The sequence below is a fragment of the Carassius gibelio genome, chromosome A23 (assembly GCF_023724105.1).
Source record: "Carassius gibelio isolate Cgi1373 ecotype wild population from Czech Republic chromosome A23, carGib1.2-hapl.c, whole genome shotgun sequence".
In the NCBI taxonomy this organism is placed as follows: domain Eukaryota; kingdom Metazoa; phylum Chordata; class Actinopteri; order Cypriniformes; family Cyprinidae; genus Carassius; species Carassius gibelio.
Window position 1 is genome coordinate 4,441,906 of NC_068393.1, and position 15,342 is coordinate 4,457,247.

Consider the following 15,342-nt stretch of genomic DNA (forward strand, 5'->3'; position numbering starts at 1 on the left):
ACTGTATAATACAGGAGGATTTTGATACTGACTAGTATGACTCACTAACAGTCCTCCACAGAAGTCTCCAGGGGTCTCAAGCTCAGTCCTGGAGGGCCGGTGTCCTGCAGAGTTAAGCTCAACCCTAATCAAACACACCTGAAACAGATAAGCAAGGTCCTATAGGTAAGCTAGAAACCTGAGAATGAATAGCAGCTAAACTCTGCAGGACGCCGGCCCTCCAGGAGTCAGGACCGAGTGTGAACATCAGTCACATCACGGTGCACACACACATATCAGTCATGGGGACCAGAAATAGTGCATGTTCCTGTGTGCTCCCAAATAATCCTACACCAAAACATTCTCAGCAAGAAGGATACAATCTTAACTTGTCCTTATTTTTTTTATTATTATTATTGAAGCATGTAGAGGACTATTTCAGTTATTTTTAAACCATTGCAAAACATCATAGCAGCTTTGCCTTCGATACTTCATCGATACTAAACCTGAGAAACTCCAGCCTACCTCCACAAACTTCACTTGCTTAATAGTCTAGAAATCACTATATTCACGTCATACCAATCATCTGCTGTTCATTTTCACTGAAAATGTCCAGTTAACAGGTTTGAGGATATTGGTTTGAGTTTAACATCGTCTGTGTGCCAGTCAGAACAATGAGAAGAGAGTGGTTTCATAGCTTTCTTTGCCAAGTTTTTGCTTAAAAAGAGAAAGTGTCTAGTTTTCAAAAGCCAATTTAAAATCTTGCACAGGTGTTTGGTGGAAGAAGACTGTTTTTATTAATATCATTAAACTTTATTTGCTTGGTTTTATTCTGTGAAACCTTAACCTTAATCACCAAACAGTCATGAAAATGGTCACAATGTAAAACATTACATTAATTGTGGTGATTTTAATGCAAATCTTTAAATTAGCATGACTTATGTTTCTCTATAGGAATCCACCAGAAACACATAAATGTGAAATTCATCATATTTACTTATTCTCTTTTCTGAGAGACAACAGTGAAATTAACACGCACAATTACATCATCAAAAGTGGTTATTTAAATGATGTTTGTATGTGATGATTGCGGCGCTGTCTGTGGTCACTTGTGCAGCCAGCTGGCTCTGATATTTCAATATAGTGATGAAATAAAACTGCCTGCATTCAACTTCTATTTCCAGACTGATAAGATGAATACCAATCAACCTTCATGTAATCAACCACGATGTTTGCATCCATTTCTGACTATTATGTGATTAGACTGTGAACGATTTATGAGAAAACAAACTACTTTTTGGAAACCACAGATTGAAAGCCACTAGTTAATGAACCAAGCACACAGTGAGGTCATGTGACAGTATGCAGTGTATGTATGCTAGTATTATACGCAGAACTTTCCAAGTGTTGTCTTTAAATCTGTTCTAATTTAAGATTTAGATATTTGCATGTTTGGTGACAAACAAAAACAAGTCAAATGTACACTTGTAAAAATAGTTTAATGCATGTGATCCGGGGGCTAACTGGGTGAAGACGGGTTCTACCAGTATTGAACTGCAGTTAATTCATGATTTACAACATGGGGGTGGAAAGTACAAATTCTGTCACATTATTACATTGTGATCCTACAGACATCACATGTTTAATCCAGAATTGATCAATATTATTAATCATAAAAAAGTCACACCAAAACTATGACATACAAACACATCATACACAATTCTGAACGGGATCTCATCTAGTAGCCAGAGACAAAATACAGTATCATGATTTAAAAGAAGAAGAAGAAGAAAACTTTCTGTACATGGTTATCCTGCTTAGAACAAAAGGAAAAACAAGTTCAGAAAACAACAAAAAATAAAGTACAATTCACAGGTTTGTGTGTCCTGATTACTTTGACTTCCTTCGTTTTGCCTGCGTGGGACTGGCTCCAGTGTTTGATTCTTGAAAGACAGAAGAAACAAAAGATAAGTAAGTTAGTCATCAAAAACATTCATTTCAGCACTTGTGGTAAACGGCGGATATTTTCTCCTTTATTAAGATTCTTATGGAAAAATAAACACCACCAATACTTTACAGACAGAAACATCTATTATTATGGAGCAATTTAAACTAATTCCATACTGTTCAGAATATAAAACAGTGTTTTTTAATTAGAAATACATTTGGAAAAATAGGGTCATCTTATTTACAGGGTCAATAATTCTACATGTCAATACATCCGTAACAATAGGTGGCGCCGATTACTAGTAAAATGAGAGCACCTCCCAGAACGGAAGAGACCCACTATGGTTTATATTGCACTACTGTGTTATCACTGTGTTGTTGTCTCAGCTAGTGGGTCACTAACCAAAAGAGGGTTACAAGAGGGCCACGGAGTGGGCAGCCAAAGAAACAACAAACTTATGTTTTTCTAATGCGATAGTTTTATTTTAAGACATGCGTGAAAGGAGATGCAGTTTAGGAGATCTTTATTTTAATTATTTAGTAACTATTTAAATATCTAACACAAATTAAGTTAATCTTAAATGGTATAATAGTGAAGTGATGACTAAACGTCTAACCTGTACCTTTTCCTGTGTTGGAGGACGCTGAGCCTGGCCTAGCAGCTCTTTTTCTCTGGCCATTGTCGGATGCTTCCTCCTCAGGTTCCTTGTCTGTTCGTGAGCTTCGTCGACTAGGACCTTTGGCTTTCTCAGTGGTGGCCCTTGTATCCCTGGAGAAGGAACAAAGGGCAATAGGGATACAAAAAAAAATAAAAATGATCAAAATGCTGTGGAGTCAGTTTGCATGCTACATATATTCTCTAGTTTTCTTTGGAAATCTATTGTTTTCAATGGTCTTAAAACTGAGGAAAATGAGCACATCTGGCCCCTGTACAACTGAGGAATTCACACTTGGCTGTTTTTCCTCATCTACCACAGATAACGTCCGTCCTGTTCATGACCGTTTTACTAAAACGGCCACGCTGCCCCGTGCACGGACCCGTGCAGGGAATCTACAGGTCTGCTATATACATACCTTGGGGCTAAGATGACGGGCGTCTTTCTTTTCTTTGCCCATCTGTTATAGAAGTGGAAAAACAGCGGTAAACTGCTTTGATGCTGAACAACATTTTTGCCTCCTTCCCCATAATTGAGTAATGATCAAGAAAAAGAATGATTTCATGAATCATTCCATGATTATTAGTGTTCATGAGGGTGAGTTCATTCAGATGATCCAATAAAACTGATCTTCAATACATAAAATAAATCTTGATTGAAATACAATTGACAAATGTGTTCATAAAAAAAACAAATCTGAATAAAATTTAAATGATGGTGAAAAAAAAAACATGGAAAAACAGTCAGTATTCACAACTAATGCTGAATATGAGGTTTATAAATTATTGAAGAAAGAACATTGCATATTGCCTTACCCTTGTTCTGCTGCAGTGTTAACCCCTTGTCCTGTAAATAAAGACAACTCAAATTAGTTGTGTTAAACACTGACTGTGCACACGGTTTCTGTTTGTCCACTTCAGGCTTTATCCCTGGGAGTTCTTCTGAGCCAAGCTGGTGCAAAGCAGAGTCAGACTAGGAGAAACAGTTCTGGTCAAAGCATGCTTCACATCATCTTTAATACGATTAGCATATGCTAAAGTCCAAAGTATACTTCTAACCACATTATACTTTGTATGCTCAGGTCACACATGCCCATTGATTTGTTTTGCATGAATTAGTTGTTCCAAAGTTCGTTGCAACTTTGTGGAACAACTAATTCATGCAAAACAAATCAATGGGCATGTATGACCGCTCAGGTCAATTATACAAAGTATAATTTGTTGTATTCACGGTCTAAAAATAAATGGAAGAGGTGGAACAACAGCAAACTTCCAAAGACCAAACACTTGAGTGAGTAGCTTTGTGAAATTATGCTACATAAAACTAAATAAAAGCATACGGGCTGAATGAGACGCAAATTCACTCTCTGACAGCAGGAGGCGCTTATGGGACAGCATTATACAGTGAGAAGATGAAAAGTAAATAGCATTTACATTTTCATAAGTCAGTTAGTATTTAGAGATACATTCAGATAAACCCCCACCCCAAACTGTCTTGCTATTCATACTTCGAAAGGCTATGCATTTGGTCACATGCATAAGTATACTTAAGCTGGTTCATATAGAGCCAGGGGCGTCATAAAGGTGTGTGTGTGTGGGGGGGGGGGGGGGGGGGGGGCATTTACCAGCTTGGGCACATGAAGCTTGGTCTTCTTGTGGAGCTTCAGGATGAACTGTGTAATAAAATAAAAAGAATATCTTCGAATTAAAAATCATAAACGTTTGACAGGACAACTAACGAAATTGCCTTGATAGCATCAAGTAGTTACCTGAGATGCTAGGAGCATCAATAATTGCTTCTTTTGTTTCAGCTGAGTCAGGTACACTAGTGTCTGCCAAAGAAGAAGGCTGCTGTTCCCCAGAGAGTTGTGCAAGTGTTGCAGTGGAGGAGCCGGAAGTTGTAGTGGGAGGTCCTGGAGCAGCAGTGGGTGCAGAGACAGAATCTGCAGGCAAACTAGTGGATGGTGAAGAAGTAGCAACAGGGCTAGACAGGTGAACCATCCCAGGGGTAGAGGCTGGGGGCGGCATTTTAGACGATGGTGTAGTTGTAGGGACTGGGGAATGAGTGGGTGCAGGTTCAGGAGAAGACACTTTTGGAGGAAGTGCAGATTGCTGAGACGCTATTTGAGCAGCTGGAATAGTCACTGGAGCAGTGGGCTGGAGTGCCGATACCGTTTCAGATGTAACTGCACAAGAAGCTTGAGTTGGGGCAACATCCAGAGACTTTCCAATATGAGTGACAGGGTTTCGCTCTTTTTGATCATCAGCACTGCTCGAAGGTATGCTGGGCGTGGTACTTTTGGTTACAACAGTCTGGACTGGACTGCTTTTGGCTAACATGGTTGTTGGAGACAGGGGACTTCTGCGTGAAACAGCCGTAGCCCCTGGGCTAGAGCAAGCAGGTGGAGAAGCCAGTAGCTGCTGAAAGGGTGAGGACTTGCCAGAATGTAAGGCCGTCTGCCCAACAGGACTAGATTTTGGGCCACTAGCATTAGAGACACCCTCCTGTTTGGGACCTCCAGGGCTTGGCTGTTGCGGTGACAGTACTACGTTTACAGGGGAAGCCTGACTTGCAGGTACTTGAACCTGAAGCTGCCCAATGACAGTGCGGCTCTGCTGAGTAGCAGCTATGCTGACAGCAGGTGAGCTTGTCAGCATAGATGTTGATGGTGGTGCAGAGGGTGGTGATGTAGTTGACACCGGGGTAGGAGTAAGTTGGATATTTGCAGAGACTATGGTGACAGGCTGAGACATGACGTTAGTACTTGATGGAACAGTTGTAGCTTGAAATATTGAATACACAGGTCCTGTGATGAACTGTGGACGCATTTGGGTAGGATTTTGTTGACGGACATCAGGAGGTCTTATATTTTTATTGGGTACTGCTAGTACCTTAGAAACAACAGCAGGAGGAACGACAGAAGCTGTGTTGGTAGCAGAGCTAATGGGATTAGAGGTTACAAAGACTGTGATCTGATTTTGTGAAGTTTGTGCTGATGAGATGGGCCTTTGCAAGACCGTTTGAGATGCATTTGAGATTGGTATAAGATTGTGATTTGAACTTACTGAAGAATTGGGAACTGAAGTAAGGCTTAAGAGCACAGTTTGGTTTGAGCTAACACTTGATACAGCACTGATAGTCTGCAGGTTTGCACTGCTACTGGCTACAGTATTTGGACTTGATACTGAAGCAGATTTAGGTTTCTGATCAATTTCCCTTGAAGACAAAGAGGTACCAATATTTGTGCTCTGTGAGACAACAGGATTAGGATGGTTCTCCTGAGCTGGTGGAGCCTGAGGACTCTCTTTTTGTACAAGTTCTACACCCACTTGAGGATTATTTTGAGATTTCATTGACAAAGATGGGGTGCCTGTATTGTCCAATAGCTGATTCAGAGATGTTGGAGCATCTCTAAATGCTGGTGATACAGCAGAGCCAAGTTCATGTTGTGGTGTTGTCCGAGGCTGTTGCTTATCTTCAGCACGCTGTTCAACCAAATTGTTAGGCTCTTGTCGTCTGGGTTCCTGAGACGAAACCCGAGGGCTTGCCATTTTAAAAGCAGTCTGCTCTCTTAACTGACCTGCCTGTTGCTGCTCTGCTTGTGTAGTCATTACCTGGCCATCTCTAACTGTATCGGCACTAACAGGTATGGTTTGCTGAGAATTTAAACTCTGCTGTGATTCTCCAGGACCTGCTGATGACAAAGATGCAGAGGTAGTTGGGAGCACTGAGTTGGGACTAACCATCACGTTCTGTGGACTAACCCTCATTTGCTGTGGATGTGATGTCAGTGATGTTTTGGCACCCTTCTGTCTTCCTGGGCTTGGGGTGGCAGCTTTTCTATTTGAGGCAGGGCTGGATCTTCGGCTATTACTGGGACTACCTCTTTTAGCTTGCCCAATACCGCTCTGTTTGTCGTGTTTTCCTCCGGAGCTTACCATGCCACCACCTGATGGATAAGACTGTGGGCCATTATTGTTGCCACTAGTATTATTGTTGATAGGAAGATTTGCTAAGCTGGGCGGAGCCTGGCCAATTGCTTTAAGTGTAGTTGGGTTAAGACCTTGCTGATCAAAGCCTCGATTAAGGTTCGGCTGCCGCGGTGGCAGAGGAATGTTAATTTTTGGAGGGAAAAGGCCAGCAATAGAAGCATTCAGTCTCTCAGGGGACAGATTTATTTCAGAGGGTTCAGTACTAGGTGGACGGTTGGTTGGAGTTAAAGGGTGGTGATATGGTCGGGGACTGGCTCGGTTAGGGGTTTTGGGGCGGGAACTCTGGGAAGTTGCAGGAGAGCTTGAAAAGTGAATATTATGTGAGCCAGTCATTGCTGTCTGTTGGGGACTTGCTCCTGGCTGGTGGGGCACTGATAAAGGCACAGATTTCATTAAATGAGTATTTGAACCTTGATTAGGAATCAGTGTTTGATTTCCATTTCCTGATTGCTGACCCATTTCTAGGGGTACCCGGTCCTGCACGCTATGATTTCCAGGGGTTTCCTCTGGTGGTGTTGGTTGTCCAACCTCTGAATGGGGTGTTCTTCTTGCTGGTCCAGTGAGAGGTGGATTAACCATGAGTGGCATTCCTCTGGCTTTATCAGGAGAGGGTGGAACACCTCCATGGCCTTGAAGATCGATCATTACAGGCATGTTGCCTGGCTGTGATACAGGCATTCTCTGAGAAGGATCGTTAGTATTGACTAAACCCTTTGGCATGTGTCCACCTTGCTGTAGTGGCATTCGATTCTTAGCTTCTTGTTGCATTTTAAGCATCATTATCATTTGTTGTTGTTGTTGTTGTTGCTGCTGCTGCTGATGTTGTTGTTGCTGTTGTTGTGCCTGTTGTTGTTGCTGTTGTGTCTGTTGTTGTTGCTGTTGTTGTGGCTGTGACTGCAGTTGTTGTTGGAGGTGCTGTGGTGGTGGTTGATGTTGTTGTTGCATCTGCATTGACTGCTGTGAATGAATCTGTGTCTGGACATGATGGGGTCCTTGTGATGTTCCAGCTTGACCTTGAGGACCTTGAGGACCCTGCATACTCTGCATTTGCATTTGTTGCTGTTGCATTTGCTGCTGCTGGATCTGTTGATGCTGTTGCTGCATCTGTTGCTGCTGCTGCTGTTGCTGTAACTGCTGCTGTTGTTGCATTTGTTGCATCTGTTGCTGCTGCTGCTGCTGTTGTTGCTGTTGTTGTAACTGCTGCTGTTGCTGCATTTGTTGCATCTGTTGCTGCTGTTGTGGGGGCATAAACTGCATAGGCATCTGCTGTAATACCCTTTGATCTCCGGCCTGTCCAGGCAGACCTAAAAACAAAATGGTAAATAAATTCAAATTCTCTAATTAAATTATTGTATAAACAATAAATAGTCAAAAGTCATTAAATCATTTACCTTGTCGATTAGTGAATTCAGGAAGTTTAGAGTTAGAGTCAATTCCAGACCCTTGATCACTACCCAGCCCTTGCATCTCTACTTCTTCCATTCCATGAGGCAGTGAATCCAGACCACTAAGGAAGACACATTTATCAAACTTTGTAGTTATATTCAACAGTGCAACAGAGTTATTTACTCTAAATAACTTACTAAAAAATATATCAAAGAATAAAAAGCACTTACCACAGATTGTCAATAGGCTGTTGTCCTTCCTCTACTTTTGGCTTCTTCTTACGAGGAGGTTTCTTCTTTTTAGGCTTGACCTGGTTAGCAGCACCTGCACCTGTTCCTTGCTTCCCACCAGGACCAAACTGACTGGCAGAAATATCACTTTGGAGAAGATTTACTAATAAGGGACTGGTTAGTGTCACATCCTTGTTCACTGGAAATCCACCTGCTTGGCCACATGGGCCTCCCATTTGCATCTGACCAGCAAACTGAGGGTTAAAGGACATACCATGGCCAGGAAAATTACCATTGCCAACCTGTAAATGTTGAGAACTCCCCAACATACCCTGCTGTTGCTGCTGATTCTGCAGGTCTGGAACCATCTGTTGGCTGATATCAGCATTTCCACTACTATCTCCTAACTGATGTTGATGTTGCTGACCAGCCTGTTGCTGCTGCAGAATCACCTGTTGTTGTTGTTGTTTTTGCTGAAGCTGTTGTTGTACTAAATGATGACTTCCTGGAAGACGCATTTGAGGCCCATGCATCCCTAATGCTTGGTTGGGGTTACCATTTATTGGAATTTGTTGAGACTGTTGTTGTACCATTTGCTGATGGGGTTGCTGCAGCTGTTGTTGCTGCTGTTGCATTTGTAACTGTTGTGGCTGCTGGTGTTGCAGTTGTAGTTGCTGCTGTTGTAACTGCTGTTGTTGTAGTTGCTGTTGCTGTAACTGTTGTTGTTGTAAATGAGCCATTTGTTGTTGCTGATGCTGTTGCGGAGTCATCTGTTGCTGACCCATCTGAGATTGAAACTGCGGCATATTACCCTGGATACTAGGTGAAGGACCTCTCATTATCTGGCCTTGCATTACTCCAGGTTGACCTTTTGGGCCGAAGGCCTGCTTGTTACCCTGTATCTGACTAGCTACAATGTGTTCCATCATAGCATTTTGCTGTTGCTGCTGCTGTTGCTGCTGCTGCTGAAGCAATAATGCCTGATGTCCCTGTCCTCCACCAAGCTGGTTTTGGTTCTGCATGATCCCTTGACCTTGTGGTGGCATCATTTGCTTAGGAGGGGTCATTCCTTGCTGCCCGGTATTCACTGGCCTGGATAAAACAGTCTGGCCCCCCGTTTGGTTTTGCACCATTTGACTTGGGGTAGAAGCTACAACCTGTGTTTGATGCTGTGATTGTTGTACACCCATCATTTGAGTCTGAAGACCTTGCTGAGGTTGCCCCATACTACCTCCTGATGTGGTGCCTGGGGGTTGGGCTGGTATGCCACTGTGGTGGGTCATTCCAGCACCTTGAAGGGGATTTGACTGCATGTGGTTTGGCGCTAAGGCTGATGACTGGACACCTATAATGAGATTTTTAGATGTGTTGAAAATTCATTAAAATTCTCTATACTAGACAAAACTTCATATTAGAACAGAAGTTTAAAAACACATTAAAACAATCCACACATCTTACCAGAGTTCGCCATGCTCTGACTATTTTGTAGTTGGGGTGTACTACCTGCTCCAGTGGTAGTAACCTGTCCTTGTCCAAAATTCTGATTAACAGGAGCATTTGGGAAACCCATTGGCATTCGTTTAGGCATACCTGCAATATATACATGGATTTATTCAAATACAGGTGACCAAATAAATAACAATACATTATCACTTTTACCTTAAGAATGTCAGCATGTAAAATGCTGAAAACATACCTCCCATTCCACCTTGAGGAACCTGTCCATGCTGTGGAATACTCATAAAGCCGGGCTGAATGTTTCCTTGCTGGCCCATCACGGCTCTTCCTGGAGATCCAACACCTTGTGGGAAACCCTGAGGGGTTGTGGGACGCGGACCAAGTTGCCCCTGTCCCATCATTGGAGGTGTTCCAGGTGAACCCTGTTGAAAAGGGGATGACGACGAACCAGGGGACTTAGCTGCAAGGCTTCCTTGTGGGGCAGATGAGAGAGGCAAAGGAGGAGGCGCTCTTGAAACAACTACACCTGGTGCTCCCTGAGGGCCTTTGGGCTGAGGGGTTGCAAACTGGTTTGCCCCTGTCTGTTGCTGTTGCAACTGATGCTGTGCCATTGTATTGAAAACCTGTCCAGCCTGCTGGCTTCCAAATGGATATGGTGGCGGTGGATGATTGGGCGTCTGAACAGATGTCAAAGAGGGTTGACGCTGTCCCATTTGTGGTTGTGGTGGGGCTTTCCTCCAACCTGGTCCCATAGGACCCTGGACAGGTGGTGGTTGGAGAACACCAGAGGGCAACTGGTTCCAGCCAGGAGGTATAGGCATCTGGTTGGAGGGGTTGAAAGGACCACGTGCACCACCTAGTTGTGCCATCTGAACCTGCTGTTGTTGTTGTTGTTGATGTTGTTGTTGCTGAAGTTGCTGTAGGGCTGCTGGATTTAGCTGCCGATTTGCTTGCATGGCTTGCACGTGATGTCCCTGTGGTCCTAAGTTGCCGAGTGGACCATGTCCCACTTGAGGATGTTGGAGTTGTTGTTGTTGCTGCTGCTGCTGTTGCTGTAAGGCCAACCCTGAAATCATGGGATCCATTGTGTCTGAAAAAAATAAAATAAATTGTGAACACAAATGTGAAAACTTTTGAAATATGAAATGCGAACTACATCCTTGTTAATAAGATTCCAAGGCTTTTCACATACAAATAATCTGGATCATGAACCATCTTAATGCTGAAATACACTACATAACTTTTAAAAGTCTTTTCTAGAGTCTGTGGCCATTTTACACTAAGCGATTTTCTGTGAAATCGGTCAACTGCAGACTGGATTTGAATTGCAGTAACTAATGTTGATTCATCCATCGATTCATCATCTGTAAATACTGTCAATGGTTGTGTAGTGTATTCCAGCCTTTAGTTGATATGACATCAGAGGAGCACCTACTCACCTGTAAATCAACCGACGCACTAAAACAATACATTTAAACTTTGTCAGTTTAGTGTAACTTAAATGAAAATAAACTTTGATTTAAAAAATAATAATGCCACACAGAACATATGAAGCACAATCCTCAAATGTTCACTTAATAAAGGTACTAAAACTTTGACGTTTGGCTCAACTACATTAAAAGTAAACAGTATGAGAAAATAAATTTGAGAACAATCCATAAAACAAACAAGCAGTCCCAATGGTGGTGCAACTACTGCTTTTACCTTTGTAGGGCTGTATGGAAAATAAATAGTTATTTATATTTTATTTGAATTAAACCACTATCATTACCTGTCTGTGAAGGCGGCCTTGGTGCTCTTGGCTGCATTGGTCCACCACTATTCGGTACCATTCCCTGTGCTGCCATATTAGCCCCAGGAGGCATCATGGACACCGAAGGATTATTCATACGCATTCCAGCTGAAAAACAAGTATTTCTTCAGCATACATTTGCCTAATTAAATTAAGTCATCCTGAAGGCCTTGATTACAGTGTTTCCCCAACATTGATTTATTAATATCATCACTGACCGCCACAAATAGATTTTCCAAAATGCATTGACTTTATTGAATAAACATGAGCTCTACACATTTCAAAGTCAAAACGCGGTGCGGGTGTTTTTATATCAATGTATCTTTGAAGGGACGTTTTTATCCAAAACAACTTACAAATGAGGACAATATAAAAGTTTGAAACGTTTCGATGCTATAATGCCTGATAAAGCATCCGTTACAGGGGAAATCGCTATTTCTGACACTCCAAAAGCGCCCCCTGCTGGCAAATAATGAATATGCATTTTCAATCAGCACGTCTGCTGATTTTTATAGCCTATAATTCCCCCGGTGAAGTACAGCCACACATTGAGTTTAAGTCTGTGGGAAACACTGGATTAGTTTGTAAAGGTGTGTTTGATTAGGGTTAAAGAAACTCTGCAAGACGGTGCACCTCTAGAAGTTAAGTTAAGCACTTGTGAATAATTACCCTGGCCCTGCTGCATGGGGAATCCAACATCCATTCTCATCTGAACAGGTGCCCCAAGAGGTCCATTTACCCTTACTTCTTGGCTGCGGCCCTGTCCAACAGCAACGTTAATGGCTCCTTCACCTGTATGAACCCAACAGGCCGATCAACACATTTGCTGATTGTAGAACAAAGGCTTAAATTAAACTTGTATGCGATTAAAAATACAATGTGCCAAAGAGGTCAAGCAGGAAATGAGGTTGCTGACAGACCCTTACATTGCGTGTGGTTTGCCAAGGCAGAATTTGACACATCCGTACCTTCAATCTGCACAGAGAGGATGCCCAGATCCCGCAGCTGCTGCTGGTTGTTTTGAGCCAGGAGGCGCAGTCGCTCGGCTGCCTCTCGGGGGATGTTGAAAGTGACACGTACGCTGTTCCACGGCTCCACGCGCTCGGGTTCGAGCCTCTGAGTACCTTTATTAGACACGGAGCGGAGTACAGGAGCAACATAAGCCAACTGAGATTTAAAGCATTTAAAGAGACCATGAAATAGAGTTTATCGCTTTTAGTCAGTGTCCACTGGGTTTGAAATACAACAATGCAAGAACAAAAACTGCACTTGTCAATTCTTTTTGACAAAATGGAATAATTGGACTAGTAGCCCATATCCTAAACCCTGAGCAAAGAGAGTATGACGCTTTGCATTTTAAAAATAAACAGAATTCAAATTAAATGTATAAAATCCAATGAATCTTTCCAAAAACTTACAATTCTTGCAGAGATTAATCACTCTAATGCATATGAATATTAATCATAGTTTGAAGTCAAATCTTGACCTAGTAACAGCATATCAGGCATCCCGTGTAAGATGGTATCCAGCTTCTCCTGAAAGTCCTCATCATTCATGTTCCCTTTGAATGCAACAAAGATGGTGGAGGTTGTGGTAGGGCTGCGGGAGCCATCGTCTCCATCTTCCACTCCGGAGTCGTGATCCGTGAGCGGGACGGCTCGAGGGGATTGTGCATCCAGGGACAGCTGATGCGCCATAGCCCTTCACCAAAAGAGCTGCGTAGCCTCTGGAGACGGTGACACTGCTTAAAGAGGAACAAGATTTGTCACCATCGATGAGAACGCTAGGTCTGCATCTCCTAAATATTAACGGCATAATTTAGGGCTGCATCTAGCGATTATTTTGATAATCAATTAGTTGGGCGATACTTTCTCCGATTAATCAGATTAAACTCCCTGTTTTCTTTATTTTAATTTTACTGTACTTTTTGACTAATTGGGTATACTATCTGAATAAAAAAAAAAAAAAGCACTTGATTTCTAAATTTAATAAATTTGTTTTAATAAATGTGTTAATCACTGTAGGCTACGTAGTGAATAAAGTTTAAATCTGTGGATTAAAAACTAAAACAGATAATAAAGACGAATACAATCACAGTAATGCTCTGTAGGAACACTTTGATCACAGTCAGTCTCTTACTGTCACTTCTTTATCCTGTAAAAGTGTGTGATATTTACATTTAGACAATTACACGCTGCTGTCCTTTCACAGTTCCTACTCTCATAAATGATTCGCAGTGCGTGTTAGACTTTTAAATCTGAATATATAAGTGTTAAACAACAGATATTTCAGTGAATGTTTTTGCTCTGAATATTGTCTCCCTCGCGTGTTTAACGCACGCGCCTGCCACTTTTCAGTAAAGATTTCAACTTAACGCAGACTGTCAGGACGGACCTTTAGGCAAAAATGGAAAGGCTTACAGATAAGGATATGACCGTTAAAGATTTTTGCGCCAAGGTCACACACGCATCTGTAAAAGCACTGTGCACTGTGAGCAGACCTGACTAATGGATAATGAGAATCATTGTTGACGAGTTTCATTATCGATGATAATCAATTTGATCGATTAGTTGTTGCAGCCCTAATTATGAGTATATACTACATATGCTGCCATGCAAACAATACATAGCCAGAATAAAAATATATACAGAGAGATCAATTTAATACGTTTCACGAATGTAAAAATCATCATTCATCACTGCTAACCAAGTTTAACACACACGTGCCAAGTTATCAGAAATGTTGCCAGGTTTATTTATTTTAATGAGGCTTTTTTTTTTCTTTATTAAATCTTTATTATTATTATTAGATCACAAAAAAGTTGTATAACCCTAACATTTGATACTTAATTGATATTAATTTAGAAAACATGCTTATGGAAGACTCCAATGTGTATGAACTGCTCTATAAAGAGATGACAGTCCCCTCAATGACCCCAGACTGAAAATGATCAAACTACTTCACACAGTATTAAATAAATCAACATTAATGCAGTACAACAAGAAACAGTGACTGAACATGATTTCTTCAGGAGAAGAGCTGATATATACAGTGTAATGCTTTACATAGGGATGATAATATAATGACTTACCCATGTGTTTGGAAGGTACTTCAAAAATACCGTGCTACCATGATTGTTGGTGCATAAGAAACTACTCAAAGTATCTTTAGCAAATAAGAGATCACCAACTCAAAAGAACACGGTGAATCAACACTGATTAAACTTAATATCAGTGATCAGACACTCTGAGATGTCAAATACTGCTAACTTATCAGGTGACTTTAGTAACACAGAAGAGAGTTTCACTGCAAACTAACCCATTTGTAACCTGTAAATATCTAACACATAACATCTGGTGTATTATTATCCTTGCCTTTATTAATGACTGAAAAGCTTCATATGGGTTTATTTCTCTAGCATTAGCATTAGCGGTATCAAAACAAAGACAAACCGCCTAACTTATGTTTAAGCCAAACAGACATCATTATATTGACTTTCAAACTCATATCTGGTACATGCAGTCCTAACAATAACACAGCAGCGTATAACCGAACTATTACGACGAGTTAGTCACTCCGGCTAATGTAACGTTAACGATATTAGCAAGACAAACACAGTCAGCCTCATTGGTCACTGCTTCACTAAATCTAGGCTCTTCCGTCCGTGCAGTGGACGCGTTTACATGTTAATTGCATACATATGTTTCCATAAGATAATGAGGAGGTAAGATCTCACCGTTGTCAGTCCATAAGGAGTGGTTTTACTGTAGTAAACAGGTATGTGCTAGCAGACGCTAACGGCGCGTTCGCGAGGCGGCTGGGTACGTAAGTTCAACGCTTTGCGTGCGCGCACTCGCTTCACACGGGGCCGCGCGCGTCAGTGCCCGTTCCTGCTGTCCAGA

At 41.8% G+C, this 15,342-nt stretch overlaps 1 protein-coding gene across 3 annotated transcripts; it reads right to left on the reverse strand.

Annotated features, from left to right (window-relative positions):
- Positions 1-1,459: 1,459 nt before the first annotated feature.
- Positions 1,460-15,321, reverse strand: LOC127944685 (nuclear receptor coactivator 6). Of its 3 annotated transcripts, none has more exons than XM_052540851.1 (15): positions 15,177-15,321; positions 12,927-13,181; positions 12,409-12,564; positions 12,110-12,232; positions 11,420-11,548; positions 9,887-10,738; positions 9,649-9,780; positions 8,191-9,535; positions 7,966-8,081; positions 4,351-7,878; positions 4,207-4,254; positions 3,398-3,428; positions 3,001-3,042; positions 2,550-2,695; positions 1,460-1,922 (listed from the first exon to the last, which is right to left on the reverse strand). In XM_052540851.1, the coding sequence occupies exons 2-15, from the start codon at positions 13,135-13,137 to the stop codon at positions 1,870-1,872; spliced, it is 6,912 nt and encodes a 2,303-aa protein (XP_052396811.1). In that variant the 5' UTR covers positions 13,138-13,181; positions 15,177-15,321; the 3' UTR covers positions 1,460-1,869. The 3 variants fall into 3 exon arrangements, with proteins under 3 accessions (XP_052396811.1, XP_052396810.1, XP_052396812.1); XM_052540850.1 differs by having other exon boundaries at positions 12,927-13,184; XM_052540852.1 differs by lacking the exon at positions 3,001-3,042 and having other exon boundaries at positions 12,927-13,184.
- Positions 15,322-15,342: the final 21 nt, after the last annotated feature.